The following is an 18,467-nucleotide window of genomic DNA, read 5'->3' as shown; positions in this document are numbered from 1 at the left end:
AATTCAGGAAATTAGAATGACCTAAAGTAAACGATACAACAAGTAAAGGCATAGAGCAGGGGTTCTCAAACTGAGGGTTGGGATCCATCGGGGTCACAAGGTTATTACATGAGGGGTTGCAAGCTGTCAGTCTCCACCCCAAACCCCTCTTTGCATCCAGCATTTATAATGGTGTTAAATATATTAAGTGTTTTTTAATTGTATAAGGGGGGCTTGCACTCAGAGGCTTGCTATGTGAAAGGGGTCACAGTGCAAAAGTTTGAGAACTATTGGCATAGAGCCTTGCAGGTAAGGCAGTATCAAATTGGCTTTCCTCAATTACGTTCTGCTTCTGCAGAAAATAACCACAGATGGCAGAAGAAGCAGAGATGGTGTAGAGAGTAAAATTACTTGAAACAAGCTTTTAAAATAGGATAAGATGACCAAACTGTCAGATGACTTAAGTCTAGCCAAACAGATCTGATTGAAAAGAAACCATTTGACCTTTACTTACATTTGCAAGCATCTGCATCATTTTTTGCATGTAGTCTCTAACAAAGCCAATTAGTGTCCCTCAATTTACAATCACGTTGTAAAGTATGAAGTGTATACTAAATAAATGAATATTTGTGGATGGGTTGCCTACATTTTGTGGATCGTTCACATACACTTTGTTTCAGTTATACAAGCATCCTGAAAACTTTCAGAGGACTACTATCAGAACTTCAGTTCTGTCAGTGAAATCAATTAGCACAGTTACTGAAAAGACAGATTTAATTGTTAATTGAAGAACTTTTCGTTCAAATAGTCTTGAATTTACTGTAAACATAGCAGCATCAATAGCTGCCCCACAGCATCTTAATAGAATCTTCCTGTAAATTGCTGTAGGGAACCCACTGGTGTTAACTGTCTTCCAACTAGCTGAAACATTAGTTTTAAGGTGGTTATTTTCACTTGCAGCAAAATTTCAAATTTATTACAGAACAGCTGGATGTGGACAAGCGACAGTGGACTCAACTAATCAATGTTTATTTACCTACTTTAGTCATTTCAGTTAATATTAAAAGGAAATGACAATCACTCAATTTATTTTTTTTAAAAAATACAATTTTTTTTTATAAACCAGTCTGAGCCCTAAATTCACCCTGAAGTTATACACCTCTATCCTGATTATAACGCTGTCCTTGGGATCCAAAAAAGCTTACTGTGTTATATCAAACTTGCTGTAATCTGCCGGAGTGCGGAACCACCCCACCTCTCCCACTGAGTGCTGCTTTACCGTGTTACATCCGAATTCATGTTGTAACGGGTCGTGTTATATCAGGGTAGAGGTGTAATTCAACAAAGCAAAACTGAATGAAGTTGGATATTTGTGATTGGAGTGGCTTTGGGTTTTTATTCAGGGCATTTATGGTTGCTGTTACCAAATTCCCTCATCCCCCCCTCACAAATGTGTGTAATTTAACTGAATTTTATACCAAATCGCACTCCTGGCTAAGAGTTTGTATGCCAAATTGTAGCCTAGATTGACATTGTTTGCCTAAATTGAAACTTCAGTTACAGCTGAAACTGCCATACTGCTCCTGTAGCCAGGGCCGGCTCCAGACCCCAGCGCGCCAAGCGCGCGCTTGGGGCGGCATTTTGGCGGCAGGCAGCTCCGGCGGACCTTCCGCAGTCATGCCTGCGGGAGGTCCACCGGAGCCGCGGGACCAGTGGACCTCCCGCAGGCATGACTGCGGAGGGTCCGCTGGTCCCGCAGCTTCGGTGGACCTCCCGCAGGCATGCCAGCAGATGCTCCACCGGAGCCGCGGGACCAGCGGACTCTCTGCAGGCATGTCTGCAAGAGATCCCCCGGAGCCGCGGGAACGGCGACTGCCAGAGCGCGCCCCGCGGCGCGCCACCCTGCTTAGGGCAGCGGGATTCCTAGAGCCGCCCCTGCCTGTAGCTATTTACAGAAATAGAATTTATGTATCCATTTTATGACACAATTTCAAATTGTATATGTTGGTATGTATATCAGGAGTCTATTACTATCCTTTACATTTAGAAGCTATTAATGTTACATAAGTGGTGGTCTGGCTTCTCACTTCCTCTTCTTAGCTCCTCCACTCTAGCCATATACAACTGCTGGTACTGCAGACTTCCTTTCTACCTAGTGTAGAAGAATGATTGCGAGTAATACAGTGAATGGGAACCCCTGTGAATCTACATTGTATAGTCGAGAGGGTTTAAGAACAGACAACCTGGTGAGCACTAATTTCATCTTGTATAAACATGCAGAGAAACTCTTCAGTCTCCTTCTCCTGAGATGGAGTTTGAATTAGGCGTTAACACAGCTTACTTGTATACTAAATGCATGAAATGGCACTGTGAAACAAAAGTCAAGAAACGCTAAAGTTAAGATTGAACTCACAATCTTGTGCATATGCAAAAGGATACAACTTGGGTCTTAAATTCCATATAATCAGGCCTTAATGATTTGTGTATAGAAATAGTAATATTCATAATAGTAAATTGCCTAGAAATGGAAAAAGGCAGGAGATTGTTATTTTGAAGGCTGGATCTTTCATCTGTTTTCAGTGCGGTCTTATTTATAGGTGGTATAGGGCTGCTAAAACTTATACTGAGATTGGGGTCCTGTTGTGCTAGGCATTGTACACTCACTTAGTTTAAACAGGCAAAGCATGGGAGGGGAGATTGGAAGCACAAAGGTGAATGAGTTCATTGTGTGGTGCTGCTGATGTGATTACATGACAGTATGAATGACAAATATCTATTGATCCCTCAGGACAATATAAAGTAGGGTTAAATAGCTGTATTATGACTCCTACCTGAAGGCACTCCCTTTGAGTCTTGGGGTGGGGGTGGGGGGGAACTCCATCATCCTTGTTCATGAAGCCACTAGGGAGACAATGTCATGCTAGTGTAATCCGCTCTCTTTATACTGCTGTTTACCTCTTCTGATACCTTGTGTATGTTGGGACCTGAATGAAAATCAACTTGCTGAGGCTTCTTTACAATAAGGAGATAATGCTGATTTGCAAGAGGAATTATTTTGAAGACTTCGCAAAATCTCTAACAGGCCCTACATAGAAGGCATTTTCTTGCCTTACGGTCTCATTAGTCTGGAGATCTTGTTAGATTTGTTTTTTAGACCCCCAGATTGCTTCATTTGTCCAGAAATACCCTTTTTGTCAATGGATGCTGACAATTGCATCCCCTTTCCTCCCACAATCCCCTTTTCTCAGTCGACCTATAATTTTGTTACCTTTTAGTCTTGACTGTTGGGATGGGCTATACGTCAGGCCTAATGAGAGCTTGTCAGGAGTTCCACCTTCTGAATTGGGTAGGCTGGCAAGAACATTTTGAACTTGATTGCTTCTGGAGATTCAAGACCAATATCTATTATGAACTTTACACTGAATGAAGTTCTAAAGGCTTAGCTGACAGCCACACTCCTGGCTGTAGGAGAGTGTGGTATATCTACTTCTATTGGGAAGTTGATCTTAAAGCAGCCTATGACACCATTTGGCTGACTGGTGTGCTGTATAAGAAGTCAGGAATTCTTCATAGATTGTCATGGCAGCTAGTTAAGGCTGTGAGGTAGATGGTTTTTAAGTGGCTCTAACTGGTGATTCTAGAAGAACAGACTTCTTCAAGGCACAGTGCTAGCACCAATTTTATTTAATGTAGTCACCAGTGACCTACTGAATACCTCAAGGCAGTTCATGTACACCAGTATTTGTTAGCCCACAAGGGCAAAGGACTGTGATTTCAAAAAATTGAAGAGAACCTGAACAGGAGATGGCTGAAATGGAGACTGAAATAAAGAATATTACTTAATTTGCCAATAAGTTTTCACTTTAATATATTAATACTCTTATACTCTTTCTTCTGCATCTTAAAATATGAATACTTAGAAAACTTGTAATTGCTAGTTCTAAAACATTGGATGCTTGGTATCTAAGCCTGTGATTGCAAAGTCAGACATTGTTTGCACAAGGGGCAGCTAAAGACATACATCAACCTTTAACTCTTGTATTTCCTAACTTCTTAGTACTTATTATGAAGCCTTTTGCTTGGGATTTTTTGAGTTTAATTTCCTAGGTATATCTAAAGGAAAAGTGCCTAGTTCTATAGCAGACACCTGTCAGTTACAAATCCACTTGTGTAAAATAGCTGTGTACTTAGCCTAAAACTAATACTTCACATCGTACTATTTGGATTGAGGATGTAACATCCACCATCACCCTGCTGTGCTGATTGTGCAAAACTCTTGCACTGTGTACAGCTAGCACCACATCAGTGTGCACCTAACAAGCTGGCAGGTTCTGTTGACAAAGCTTTCTTCATAGCTAATCAACTTGCCCTGCTTCTGAAGCTAGTAGGAAGATGGAGCTTAGTTGCTTAATTAACTACTGCGCGCGCACATATACTTCATACATAAGTGCTCAGTTGGTGGCTTAGTGGAATCATCTACTGAATGTGCTAAGTTCCACACTTTCAAACTCGCATGAAATTTAAGCCAAACTTCATTAAACTTGGCAAAGCACTTACTGCTCCTCAAGGCCTATTTACAAGTTCAATTTGACGTTACATAGCTCAGATGTTTATCCCTGAGTGGGAAAAGTGGCAGCTGCTTTGTGGTGAGGAAAATGCTTTTTATGCTCTCAATTCCAAAACAAAGGAATTCTGCTCAAACTTTTAAAAAATCATCTTTTGGCAGAGGCTGTATGTTTTGAGAATAGAGATTGTAGTGGAAACTTATTCTTAAATATACTCATTGGCTATTAAGTGACTGCTGTCTCTCTTCCAAATGGGAAGAACTCTTAAAACTTAAATCTGGATTTTTAAAGATACATGTGAAAACTACTGTTTTACCTGTTAAGTATCTCAGATAAACTGTGTGAAGAATATTTGGCATGTTTAACTTTGTTTTCTTCTGAGTTACCAAACCCCATGTTTTGTTTGTGTGCCATTCAGTGCATGATAATCTTAAATTGTGTTGGAACCCAACTTCAAGTATTGCTTGTGGGTCCTGTGGGTCAGAATTAGGGTACTTGGTATCATGTCCACCTCTGTTTGGATGGAAATTCAAATTAAAAATGGACAAACAGTTTTATTTCATGTAAAATATCTTGTGTGTGCTGGATAACTTTTTAACACCTAATTTCCGTTCATACATTGGATGCAAAAAACAAGCATTCCTGCTTTTTGTCTCCAGGGTTTCTTAACTTTGAATGAACTAGTTAATTAAATAAACTGAAATGGAAAAAAATATTCTCCCTGCACCTTAAGAATAGGCCACTGCTGTCAAAGCTTTTTTAGCACTTCAGTAAACCCTGGTTCCTGGTGCTTAGCCAGTGACTTCCACCAGTTCGTTGGGTCAACTATCTTTTAAAAGTTGGCTGCAAACATGTACAGCTTAATATTTTATATTTCATTTAAATTATTTTAATATATTACATTGAGTTTAGGCTGTAGACCCCTGCAGCTCCTGGTGGCGGCTGAGGGACCCTGAAGCTGCTCAGCGGCTGGAGTGGGGCCAGTGGGGGGAGGGAAGATGCTGGACACTCTTTCCTCACCATTTTGTCAGGGATGGTTTTTAGTAAAAGTCAGGGTTATTGCATATGATCTGTCCCTAACTTTTACTAAAAAATATCTGAGTCATGTATCTTCAGGAACTTGGGCCTGTACAGAAAACTGTAAGTGGAGACTTTCTTTCCAGACCAGAAGATTATGGTGAGGGATAAAATGCCCGTGGTGATCCTGGGAGATCCTTCGTACCCCTTAATGCCATGGCTCAGGAATCCTGGATAGCAGAAAGGGGCGATTCAACAGTAGGCTGAGTAGGGGCAGGATGACCGTGGAATGTGCATTTGGCAGATTAAAAGTGCACTGGTGATGCCTTTACGGCAGGTTAAACCTCAGTGAGGATAATGTTGCCATGGTCATAGCCGCGTGTTGTATGTTGCACAGTATTTGTGAAGGTAAGCATGAAAAGTTTGCTCAGGGTGGACTGCTGAGGCAGACCCCCTGGCTGCTGATTTTGAACAACTATATATCAGGGCCATTGGAGGGGCACAATGGGGGGCAATTTGAGTCAGGGAGGCTTTGAGGCAACACTTTGAAAATGAGAACTAGTAATGTATATTACTATGCTTGGAACTGCAATGCTTAATGAAATTAGTTTTGCTAGGAAGTACTTGTGACTTTTGCTTACTGAAATCCTAGGCCATATGATTAAACTGCTTGTGTATGTTTTGCTTCCACCCACTATCACAATTTGCAGGAAACAAAGATTACTTATTAAGTTTTGCTTTTATTGCACTGAAAACACACCGCCCCAACACACACCTTTAATGGGTGGGAAAGGAGGTACCAGAGAAGGGCTGACTTTCAGAGCTGTGCATAAAGTCCAGCTATGATTTGAAAAGGTGTCCATGGGCGTGGAATGAATGGGAAAGTGGAAAGGACTGTGCAGGTGGTATTTGGGGAGGGCATGAGAGAGTTCTGAATGTGCTGAAGGGGAGTGCAGGTACATATCTGCTCAGTCTGGAGCGGTATGAAGAACTTCAGCATTTCAGTTTGCTCCTCCATAACTTTAATCATCCCCTCAGTAGTGTACTTAATAAAGCCCTCATTTTCTTTTCTGTTCTGCCTTTTGATTTCCTTTCACTCCATGCATTCCCTTTTTTCTGCATCTAAATATTACAGCAGCTCCTGGAACATGTCCTCCTTGCTCTGTCTCAGGAGTCTTCTTATCTGGTGGAGCCCCTCAGTGTGTAAAGCAGGGGTCGGCAACCTTTCAGAAGTGGTGTGCCAAGTCTTCATTTATTCATTCTAATTTAAGGTTTCGCGTGCCAGTAATAATTTTAATGTTTTTAGAAGGTCTCTTTCTATAAGTCTATAATATAACTAAACTATTGTTGTATTTAAAGTAAATAAGGTTTTTAAAACATTTAAGAAGCTTCATTTAAAATTAAATTAAAATGCAGAGCCCCCTGGACTGGTGGTCAGGACCCCCAGGCAGTGCGAGTGCCACTGAAAATCAGGCACACGTGCCATAGGTTGCCTACCCCTGGTGTAAAGGGTGCCTCTGAAGGCCACATTTGCAGAAGCACAAGGAACAATACACAGAAGCATGATTAAGTATATGCTCAGCACTGAAACAGTACAGTAAAATACCTCTCATAACATGCTAATCATTTTCTCACAGACCCATGACAAGCACTCATGTCAGCAAATACCCCAAGCATGTTGAGTTTACCTCAGGGTGAGGGGGCATTCTACATGGGGAGAAAAGCAATAAGAAACAATCGCGGGGCAGTCAACTACGGACAATATGTAAATTTCCCACCTTTTTCCACAGCAGTGGTCATTGTAGCAGATATCTCACTCCTGAGAGGAAGTAAGGGTGCATCTACTGCTCGCTTGCGGCTTCTGACCCGGTCCTTATGCTGTTTGACTGTGGGCTGCTTTGGTCTCGGCGCAAGTGATTACAGAATGGTGTGGGAAAGTTTCCTTCAGTGGGGGAGGAACAAAGCAACTCTGTCAAGGATTCTTCAGAAGAGGGTTGCTGAGTGCCTTCAGGAAAGTTTTTTCCTAGAAAGATGACTGGAGGAGTCCTGAGAAATCTCCGTGTGCATCAACATCCTGCTCAGCCGTACTGCTTAGCTGCACAGGGAAATGTTCAGGACACAGAAACACAGCCAGCATGTACATTTCTATGCGCTCATCCCACCTCCATACTTCACAAAGCAAAACCACTTACAAGGGGTCTCCTCTTCTGCTTCTTGCTCGCCACAATGTGATTGCTGAGACTGGCTAGACAGCTCCGGAGTGGAGAACTAGACGCGCTACCATGCGACCCTGTTGTCCTAACTCCACCTCTGCGTCATTGACTTTGTCCTCTGGGTGACTGCTCACAGGACTCTTGCATGGAGACATGACATCACCATCACCACCGCCACCCCCACCACAGGCGTGAGGCCAGGAGAAGGAACATCAGTCTCCGCTACAACCTAGCAGCAGCTTCCAGGATCCAGAAGCTCTACTAGTCAAACTGCCCTAAGGCTAGGAGAGTGATCCCCAACGGGCCCTCATCTTACTGTGCAGTCCCATCAGAGACTATTCTCACACGTCAAGAGGGTGTTTGACCGTGTAGCTCAGAACGATGCGCAGCGTCCATAGTGTCTTCATCCTCTGCCCTGCGTTGACTGTGCAGGGGACCTGGAACAAGACTTTACATCATGGGAAGTAGAGACCAGACTTACAAAGACCAAAAACACAGCCCCAGGAAAAGATGGCATTCGCTATAACATCCTGAAAAAATGAGATCATGACTGCTTGGTATTAACTGCGCTTTTCAACAAATGCAAACAATTCTGCCATACCCCCAGCTCCTGGAAGAAGTCTATGACAGTGCTCGTCTACAAGAAAGTTGAGCGAGACGACCCCAGCAACTGGAGATCCATCTCTCTGCTCCACCATGTACAAAGTGTAAGCCAGGTGCCTCATGGCTAGGATAACAAACTGGTCAGTGAACGGAGGAGCCATCAGCTCTATCAAGAGAGGCTTCATGTCATGCAAAGGCTGCTATGAACACAACTTTTGTCTTTCAGTCTGCTATCCACATGGTCAAGAGGGCATGGAGGCAGTGTGTCATAGTGTGGCTCGAACAGGCTAATACTTCTGGATTGATGCCCAATCAGCACATTTTTGCCATGCTACAAGAGTCTGGGATGCCTGAAGACTTTTTCTCCATCTGATCCAGGAACTATATGAAGGCTCCACCACCACCATGAAAGGAGAGAGGCCTGAAATTCCTATCTGTAGCGGCGTGAAGCAAAGTTGTCCCCTCAGCCCCATTGTTTTCAACTTAGCCATCTCCTGTGGGCTACGTGATTTTGACCTGTATGGCAACAGCGTGAATATCCTGGCCTATGCAGACAATTTGGTTCTGATCGCAAACAACCCCAAGTGACTCCAACAAATGCTCGACATCACCAGCCAGGCTGCCAACTGGACAGGACTTCACTTCAGTGCTAGGAAGTGAGCATTGTTGCATATCAATGGCAGTAGAAGGGACTCAGTCCAGGTGATGTCTTTTTCAGATCCAGGGTGAACCTATGATCTTCCTCGAGGACAGGCAAGCATGTTAACATCTCGGCACGCCCACGGGTTTCTGTGTCCAGCAGACACCTGAGCATACCATTGTGGAGATCCTACGAGATGTGGCCAGGATCAACTCCTCCCTACCTGCACCATGGCAGAAGATCAACGCCTTGAACACCTTCCTGATCCACCGTATCTCATTCGTCCTGAGGGGATCTGCTGTGGCAGGGTACCTCTGAACAAGGCAGACAACACCATCAGGCAGCTAGTAAAGAAGTGGATGTTTCTTCCCCAGAAAGCCAGCAGTGAACTGATTTACATCTCATACAGGCAGGGCAGTGCCAACGTGTCTCACATGGGTGATCTGTGCAACGTTGCAGTGATCACTCATGCCTTCCACCTTCTGATGGGCCCGGATGCCATGGTGAGGAACATTGCAGAAAGTGCCATGCGGGATGTCATCAAGAAGTACTAGGACCTCCTCCAACCAAGATGTCGCCACCTACCTGAGCGGCTCGCTGGAAAGCAAATTTGGAAGAGACGGGAGACTTTGCTTCCCGGTGAACTTGTGCCCACTACGCGACAACTGGAGAAATGTATCAGCTGCAACTGGACACACAGTTCTAGCTCCGAAAGCTAGAACTATGCTGGAGAGGACTCTGAAGGATGCCATCTGTTGTCAGTATGTGGAAAACCTGAAGCCATACCAGGGCAAGGCATTCGAGGTGACATGCAAGTGGGACGCCAGCAACCATTTCCTCCCTGGGGACAGCTTCAACTGATTTTCTGACTGGAGGTTCATCCACAGGGTGAACTCAACTGCGTCCTGCTGAATGGAGCCGTCCGCCACGGGAATCGGGACAAGTGATGCAGGAAGTGCAGCTATGCCAATGAGATGCTACCCCACGTCCTGTGTAGCTACAAGCCCCATTCCAGAGCCTGGCAGCTGTGACACAAGATCGCCTGGCCAGAGCCATCCTGCCACCTCTGGGGAAGGTTGCTGTGAACTCCGCCAACCCTGGAACCGACAGCCAATTGCGACCAGACATCGTCATCTCTTTCCTCGTGGATTGTATTTTCTAAATGGACAACCTACCCTAAATTCTAAATTACTGAGGGACAATCTTCACTCATTGATGTACGTGCTTTCCACAACCAGCTCTCTGTATAACTTTTCAAGAGTGATGTACCTGAATACTCGGATGCTAATATCTAAACTGTATTCTTAAATTTACTCACCTAAATTTGAGTTACTGCTGATTATGCACTATATCTATCTTAGGACTTTATCCACAAATACAAAGTTTGTTTTCAATCTAAGCAGTATACCAGATGTACAGACACTCTTTTCTCAACTTGTGTATTATATAATTTTTTAACATTAGCTTTAATAAAATATTTAAATGATTGAGATTTAGAAGAGCTCTACCTCACACACCTCTGTACACGTGGGTGAGTCATGGTTTTCAGTTATAACACAGGGATAATAGCTGCTTTGCTTGGCTGTAGGAATCTTAATTCACTAAAATTTAGAGTGCTTTGTCAGGTGTTCTGCAAGCATGTATGGTGTTGCTGTTTCTTGGATGGCAGGGTGATGATGCATGTGCTCACAGGAATTTGCTTTAGCTGCCAGTCTGATTTTTATATTTTTTTTTAACTTCATTTATAGGAAGAAACCACGCAAAAATCTCTTCTGTAGAGTTCACTGACAGGTTTTTTGAAGTGCCCAGAGACTTACAAATGCCTCTGTTCACTGTTGTGGTCTATTTTCTGTATTTGGAGACAAAAACAGTGCTATTATAAGTACAGTGAGGCATACATGTACTCCAGTTATTGAAAGGTTGCACAAAATATGAGAAATGTTTGACTTCCAGGACCTTTCTTCCCCCTAACTTTTCCTATATCATTGGTACCACTGGCCTCAAACGTTCTGCAAATTCTTTAATTGATGAACAACTGCATTGTAGAACCTGTCAGGATATGTGTAACGTATGTTGGGGATTGATCTGGGTAGTTGGGGATGGATAGGAGTTTGCACCCAGAAGGGGAGTAGAAACTATGTTTAGTAGGCTGTGCATGCATGTTGGGGAAAATCTTTCTCTAATTTAGTTAACCTCTATGAGAATATGTTAAAAGAGCATAGGTACTGATGATGTGGCTAGTGCCACAGCTGATCAGGGTCTTTGCATAATAGTGTGATTTGAATACTGCTTATCTTTAATACATGGTGGTAAAAGTTTTGTTACTCTCCATGGCTGAAGAGTATTCTAATCATACTTGGGCTCCTTCTTGTTTGAGAATATTAGGCAAATAATTGTTGCCTTGGGTTTTGTTAAAGGGAAATGGTCAACTTGAAAATCACACCTATTGGACTCTACCTTCTGTTAAAAGAATCCCCTATGATCCCTAAAGCTGAAGAAGATTAGAGGAAACCTTTCTCTTCTTTCACTGTCCAGTCCATTTCACAGTCTTGTTAGTCATTCACACGTCTTATCCTAGCATATGTCTAGCCAACGGCTAGGATGTGGGATTGCTAGCTCAGGTAGACATGCACATGCTAGCTCTGCTTGACCAAGAGATGGGGTTCTCACAGCAATTTTTTTTGGTGGCTTCAGAGTGCGGCCATCAACTCTTGCTGGTGACTGCGCTGACAATTTTTCCTAAAATACTTAATTCACTTTAGGAAAAACAAATATGCACATGTCCAAATAATTGTAATTTATGTAGGGTTTTTAAACTCAGTAATAGAAATAATTTAGTTGTCTCTATTTTTTTACTGGACCAAAACAGAATACAACACAAATAAGGTACTTTGCATGATCTTGTCTTTTTGTTGGTTGGTGGTGTTTTTTTTCTGCTTTTTTGGTTTCACTGTTTTCCCCTAAGACTTGCGAGCTAAGTCTTCTGCTGTGAAAAGTGATATTTGTATGTTTGTTAATATCACTTTTCACAGTTACTCAGCGCCAGCAAACCCTGGGACAAATGAAGCCCTGGATGGGAAGGTGGGCAGGGAGGCAGTGGAGCCCAGGGACCATGACAGGGGTTGTGAGCCAGGGGCTGGAGCCTGGAACCAGAGCTTGCCACTGTGTGGATGGAGCCCGAAGCTCCATGGCCGAAGCCTGCCTCCCCTACCCCGGGAAAGTGGGGAATTCACCAGCTGCGTGAACATCCAGGATTTGTGTCTCCGGAGGGAGGCAGGGCCCAACTGCTGCTAGTGGCCCTGGGAGAGGCTGTGGCAAGAAAAGGTCCTTGTGGCTGCATTTAGAAACACTGATCTAGAGTGCTAAATATAGTGGTATGGTCACTGCAGCCATCCTGCTATATTCAACATGGTAGCTGAAGCAGAGCTAGTGCACATATGTCTATCTGTGCTGTTGTGTAGACATACCCTAGGCTAAAAAGTATAACGTTAGCTAGCTCATTCTGACTGACAAAAGCTTAATGTAGATATGACACACTGCCTCTAATATGCTGAGATGATCGAGTTTAAGCCTTGCCTTTAATTATATCAACTTAGTATGTGTTTAAAGGTACACTGCCTTAGCTAACAGCAGGTTGTCCACACTTAGACTTAATGTGATGCACAATGTCTTTTTTTAATCTTGGTCTAGATAAAGGCTGAGAGAATGTGAGGGTAGGTATGCCTGTGACTAGAGTACTTGATGTTTTTCGGTCTGCTCCTAAACCCTTGTACTTTTAAAACTGCCTTAAAAAAATTCAAGCCATGCTACTTTGCTTTTTAAAAATCCATTGTTTGAAAAAGAACTTGGGTGGACAAGTGTCTGTAAATTGGTGGTAAAATCTTGATACTTCTCTGCTTAGGTATACATTGTGTGTATCTTCAAAACCGTTTTTATAATACTTGTGTTCGGATGCTCAGAGCTCTCAATAACGTTCACCTGTGAGTAATGAATTTGTTTGATATGCGTCCAGAAGTGACTTTGGGAAATCAATCAGTTTTTGAAAAATGGCTTAATTTTGAAACTTAGTTTAGGAAGAACAAAATTTTAAGTTTAAGTGTCTGCCATTCTCTACATTTAGCAAAAATTTGCAAAGTTGTTTTCTAAATAGTAAGTTTTATCATGGGTCTATATTTACAACTTGCATCTTAACAACAAAAAATCCACCAGCCAACAAGTACAGCAAGGGTGAGAACTTGTTTCTTTTCCACAGAAGCTACTCCAGTTTAGACTAGGGTGGCCAAGCTGAGCCTGAGAAGGAGCCAGAATTTACCAATGTACATTGCCAAAGAGCCATAGTAATACATCAGTAGCTCCCCACCTCCCACCCACTGGCAGCCCTGCCAATCAGTGCCTCCCCCTCCCTCCCCACACCTCCTGATCAGCTCTTTCGTGGTGTGCGGGCCACCCCTGGTTTAGACTCAGGAAATGGAGAAGTTCAGATGTGAATAGCTATATCGCCTCAGTTGTGTTTATATGTTAAACCTGTAGTGTTTTCTGTTTTTCCTTGTTAAGTACATATTTAAATCTCTGTTTTATGTGATATGTTTTAGGTTTGGATTGGTCATGTTAGTTATGAATGGCAAAGACAGACAGACCAAAAATGGAATATCTTTGTACCAACAGAGAATGGCTTGGAAAACTGAAGGCTAAGTTCACTCTAAAAAGTTAAGGTGACCCAGCTACCCCTTTCATTGGTGCGAAAAATCCATGCCCCTGATTGCCGTAGTTAAGCTGACCCGTCCCCCAGTGCAGATAGTGCTAGGTCAATGGAAGAATTTCTTCCATCAACCTAGCTACTGTCTCTAGGGGAGGCGGATTAACTACTGGGATAGGAGAACCGCTCCCGTTGCTGTAGTGCTTCAGTTTAGCTACTCACTAGAGCTGCAGCTGTGCTGGCGTAGCAGTTTAAATATAGGCATATCCTAATTGTGAAATGAGTCTATAATGGATAGATGGTATTACAGCCATAAGTAGGGGTTTCTTCTATAGTTCATAAAACATGTAGTGTTTATTCCCAGAGAACTTCATTTAAAATTCCAATTCCAAGTCAGAATCTGTAAAGGCTTCTAAGGAGGTTTTGTTTTCTTTCCAGGTTTTTGTTGGCAAGATTCCCAGAGACTTGTATGAGGATGAATTGGTGCCACTCTTTGAGAAGGCTGGTCCAATTTGGGATCTGCGCCTCATGATGGATCCTCTGTCTGGTCAGAACAGAGGTTATGCTTTTATTACCTTCTGTGGCAAAGACTCAGCACAAGAAGCAGTTAAACTGGTGAGTTAACTCATTCTGGACACAGCAGGTTAATAGTATTACTCCACCAGGTTTAACATACTTCTTTAAAATCCCTCCTCAAAGCTCAGCTCTGCTGTAGTTCATGCAGTGAATTGCCATATGACAGTGGCTATGTGATCATTGATTAGTTACAAATTGTGCACACCTCCAGTCTGTGCTAAAACATACTGTTACTCCCTCTGCTGCCCCAACACCTTATGTACAGATACAAACATGCTTTTTCGTCCACCTGTTATATGTTTGGTTTGGGGCTCTGCATCTAGGGACAGTCCTGGTACAATGAGGCTTCAGCCTGCTTGGACCTCTAAATTGTATCACAATATAAGACTTTATTTTTCCTACAACTATTAGTTACTAGGTTACACTTGTGAGCAGTGACTTTCACTGCCTGTTATGTCAACACAGTTCCCCGCAGTACATAGAATCCAAACTTTTCCTGGGGTTTATTTTTTTATTTATTTATTTTTTAAAGAAAGCATTAGCTCAGACTTTATCCCTGGACTTGGCCGTTTCTAGAGTTCTACTCTTAGGACTGCTAAGCCCTAATCTAGACCTGTAGTATCCAATCTATGGCCATGGAGACATATAAGTCATCTTTGGGGGCAACTATGTTAAGAAAACTGCAGTTTGATTCCATATTAAAAAATTAACTTCGTTCTGGAGCTCAGGCAACATCCAGAACAGAGTAAGAGAACTGAGACCTCAGGAGAAATGGCAGACTCAGTGCCCCAATCTCCCTTTCTTCTGTCACCTAATCCTCCTTGGTATATGGCCATCTGAAGAGACAACCTCATAAGACCACAGGGCAACTTCATGTGACATTGCTGCTGTTTGCAATCAAGTTTCACTATGTGACATTTAAATTGAAGTGTCTAAATCTGCCTTCTCGCTACAGAGGGGTGGGTGGGAATACTGTCTCCTACTGCTTCCTCTGCAGTCCCAGGAGAGCTCTACTCAGCTACTTTACCTTTTCCTGCTGAGGTATAGCAGCTCTTCCTCTATATTCCTGACATCAGGGAGAGCGGGATAGATACTTGATTGACTCAGCCTGAGCCTAGAGGAACTCCTAGTAAGGGATGACGTCCCTCCCCCACAAAGCCCAAGAGGGAAAGGGTGAAGACTGCTAATTGACAGCTGTTGCCAAAAGGCTATATGCCAGCTATGGAGGACTAGAATGGAAGCTGTATATTTGCCTATGACATGCCTCTCCACAGCCCAATAATATCCTCTGTACTGGGGCTACAGGATATGAGTCACAGGAACTGAATGCTTTGGTTTTATTCGCTCTTGGGTGAATCCTCAGCAGGTGACCTGCAGGTGCCTTCTGCTCTCCTTGTATTGCCTAAGTAGTCCAAATGGAGCAGAGCAGGCCAGAGAATTCATCCCACTTTGGGGGGAGGGGAGTGATTGGCCCTCAGGCTGAAAAGATTGAATACTACTGCTATATATATATATATATAATGTATAGCCTCTCTCCAGCTTCATCAAAACCCACTTACCCCTTTCCTAATAGGATCAACACCTGTTAACAGGGTGAGGTTTCAAGCAAACACTGGCAGCTTATTAGCCTCACTGAAAAGAACTCAGCAGTCATAATCTAAGAATTTGAATAAACATATCACTGTATAAGATTATCTTGGGCTCTTCCAGGACTCAAATTCCCAACAGGACATGCATAATTCATCTTTTCCAATAATATGGAGCTGAAATTCATAGCCCTGAGGGGCCATGAAAAGTCCAGCTTTGAAGTTAATACTTCTAAAAATCATTGTTGGCCCACTCCTGTTTCTTGTGCTGGGCCTTGTGACAGTAATTTGAAGCAAGAAAAAACATTCCTTGGGCAGGTTAGTTTAAGAAATTCCACAAAGTTCTCTCTGAAGCTGCTCAAGATATGGAAATGTTAAAATAACTCTCGGCTGTGGCTTAGTGGGCAGGTGATGGGTCACTGGTGAATGATTTATCACATGGATGTTTTCCCCATATGTGCATTGTGTATGTATATAAATTTCAAAAGTGTGTCCTATCCAGAATTTTCAAACCCACAATGTTTGTACAGGCAGTCCTTGACTTTACAATGTTCAACTTATGACAAACAGCACCTATGTTTCTTATGAATTGACACCCCGATTCAACTTTTGACAATTGATTTTGACGGTACGAAGCTTGGTCCCACAATGGAGTGGATTGCGGTTCCGAGTTACGACATCTTGGCTCACAACACAATTTTCAGGAACCAATTGTATTGCAAGTCTGAGGACTGCCCGTATTAGTGTTTTCATCTCTTTGCCAAGTATAAATTCAACCATGAAACCTGCTTTTGAGAAATAAAATGTCCTTTCTGCAAGATATTGGGGGAAAAAATCAGTCTTCGAGCTTGGTATTAACTATTATTTTTAGCAAAGATTTGAGTTTCCATTACGATTGAATTAAGATCATTAAGCTTCAAATAGTATGGGACAATGTTGACTTGTGTAGGCTTCAATCATAGGGTATGATTCTGCTTTCATTAACATCAGTGATGAAATTTTTAATGACTTCAGTGGGAGTGGGAGCAGTCTTGAATTAAAAAACAAAAAAACATAATCAACACCGTTGAAAAACAGATTCTGAGTTCACTTAAACTTCTAATAAGTTTCTATTAAATATTGTATTATGAATCACTCTATTTGTATTGAAACCAAATTTTCAAATGAATTTGGATCAAATATTAATCCCTTCAATAAACTGTTCTTTGAGTTCTTTCTCATTACAATTCCATTCTAGGTGTGCCCGTGCGCAGTCATCAGATTTTTGCCAATCTGTAAGTTTGGCTGTGGTGCCCCCTTAAGTGCTGCACCCATGCGCTGGTATATCAGGTGTCGCTGGCCCTACACCCTCTCAGTTCCTTCTTACCACCCGTGGTGGTCAGTCAGAGCACCTGTCTTTGCTTGACAAGGACTAGTTTTTTTTCCTCCCTTGGTCTTTGTGCCCTGAGGCCTTGTATATAGTTATCCTTAGTACTTAATACTAAGTACCTGTTAATAGTTAAGGGTCCAGGAGGTGCCCCAGTCTCCTGGTTTCAAGCCCTGCACAGACTGAAACAGTCCTGTGCCTGTTAGTGACTCTCATGGCAGTTGTCTTTGATGTGTGCCTTGAGACAAGTGCTGTATCTGCAAGAACTTTCAGCCTCGTCCGCAAAAAGCGTGGAACATTTGGCTCCGGGCTCTCCTTATGGAGTCCATCTGCGCCTCCTCGGCATGAGTCACCAAGCACCTCGGCATTGGTAAAAAGTACACCGGCACTGGGCTTTTCCCAGCATCACTCCCTGTCACCAGTACCGAAAAAGAAGACGCAGAAGCACGGCTCCCCAGTGTCAGTGAAGAAAAGCCAGGGGACTGCAGGCAAAGGAACTGCCTTGGGCCATCCACTCACTCGGCACCCCACAGTCTGCTTTCTCCAGCAGGGGCCGTTAGCCCAGTAAAAGGTCCTCCTCTGACTCCTGTGAGCAGTACTGAACCATCTTCCTTGCAGGCACCAATGCCAACACATGCTCCCCAGGCATTGAAGGAGCACAGGCCTCCGCCCGCACAGCAGGTGCCAAAGCTTCTGTGAAGGCTCCCCAAGAGGGCGCCGCAGATTTCCCTGGGACAACGGCGTGCTCTCCTCCACCACACCGATGCACACCGGAGCCTCCGTCCAGGCCAGCAGATGCTTGTGGTTGGTCACTGGCACCACGGTCTCTGTCACCTTCGCACCAATGCAGTTCGCCAAGAGGAAGGTGCTGTTCCCTCTACTACCAGCACCGATTGCCATGCTGCAGGTCATCTTCTCATTGCCAATCGCTGATGCCGTGGCAATGTTCTCCTTCCCGCCTCTGGTCCCCTTTGGCACCGACACAGGTCTCCATGGTGTGGGTACTGGCCCCCCCCCATGCAGGGCACCAGTCACTGTTATCGGTGGTCTCAAGGCAGACTTGGCCATCTAAAGCCCCTCCGTGGTCTCCAGAAGGAGGTTACTCTGGAACAGAGGGTCACTTCAGCCCATTGCCTAGACCCCAGAGGCGGGAATGGGTTACCGATCCGGCATTGACAGCGCAGAGGCAATGGCAGCCGGGTCAGTGGCCCGTGCAGTGGCCTTGT

The 18,467-nt window shown here is 43.5% G+C and overlaps 1 protein-coding gene across 3 annotated transcripts in view; it reads left to right on the top strand.

Annotated features, from left to right (window-relative positions):
* The window catches only part of HNRNPR (heterogeneous nuclear ribonucleoprotein R), a 67,431-nt gene that overhangs the window by 19,183 nt on the left and 29,781 nt on the right, over positions 1-18,467 (top strand). For all 3 annotated transcript variants that reach the window (XM_044997918.1, XM_044997919.1, XM_044997920.1), the window contains one exon: positions 14,152-14,328. In XM_044997918.1, coding sequence (XP_044853853.1) covers positions 14,152-14,328 — 177 coding nt within the window. The remainder of the gene's footprint in view (positions 1-14,151; positions 14,329-18,467) is intronic.

Source organism: Mauremys mutica, chromosome 23, assembly GCF_020497125.1.
Source record: "Mauremys mutica isolate MM-2020 ecotype Southern chromosome 23, ASM2049712v1, whole genome shotgun sequence".
In the NCBI taxonomy this organism is placed as follows: Eukaryota; Metazoa; Chordata; order Testudines; family Geoemydidae; genus Mauremys; species Mauremys mutica.
Note: the sequence above shows the minus strand (reverse complement) of the source record. Positions and strands in the feature narration are given on the sequence as shown.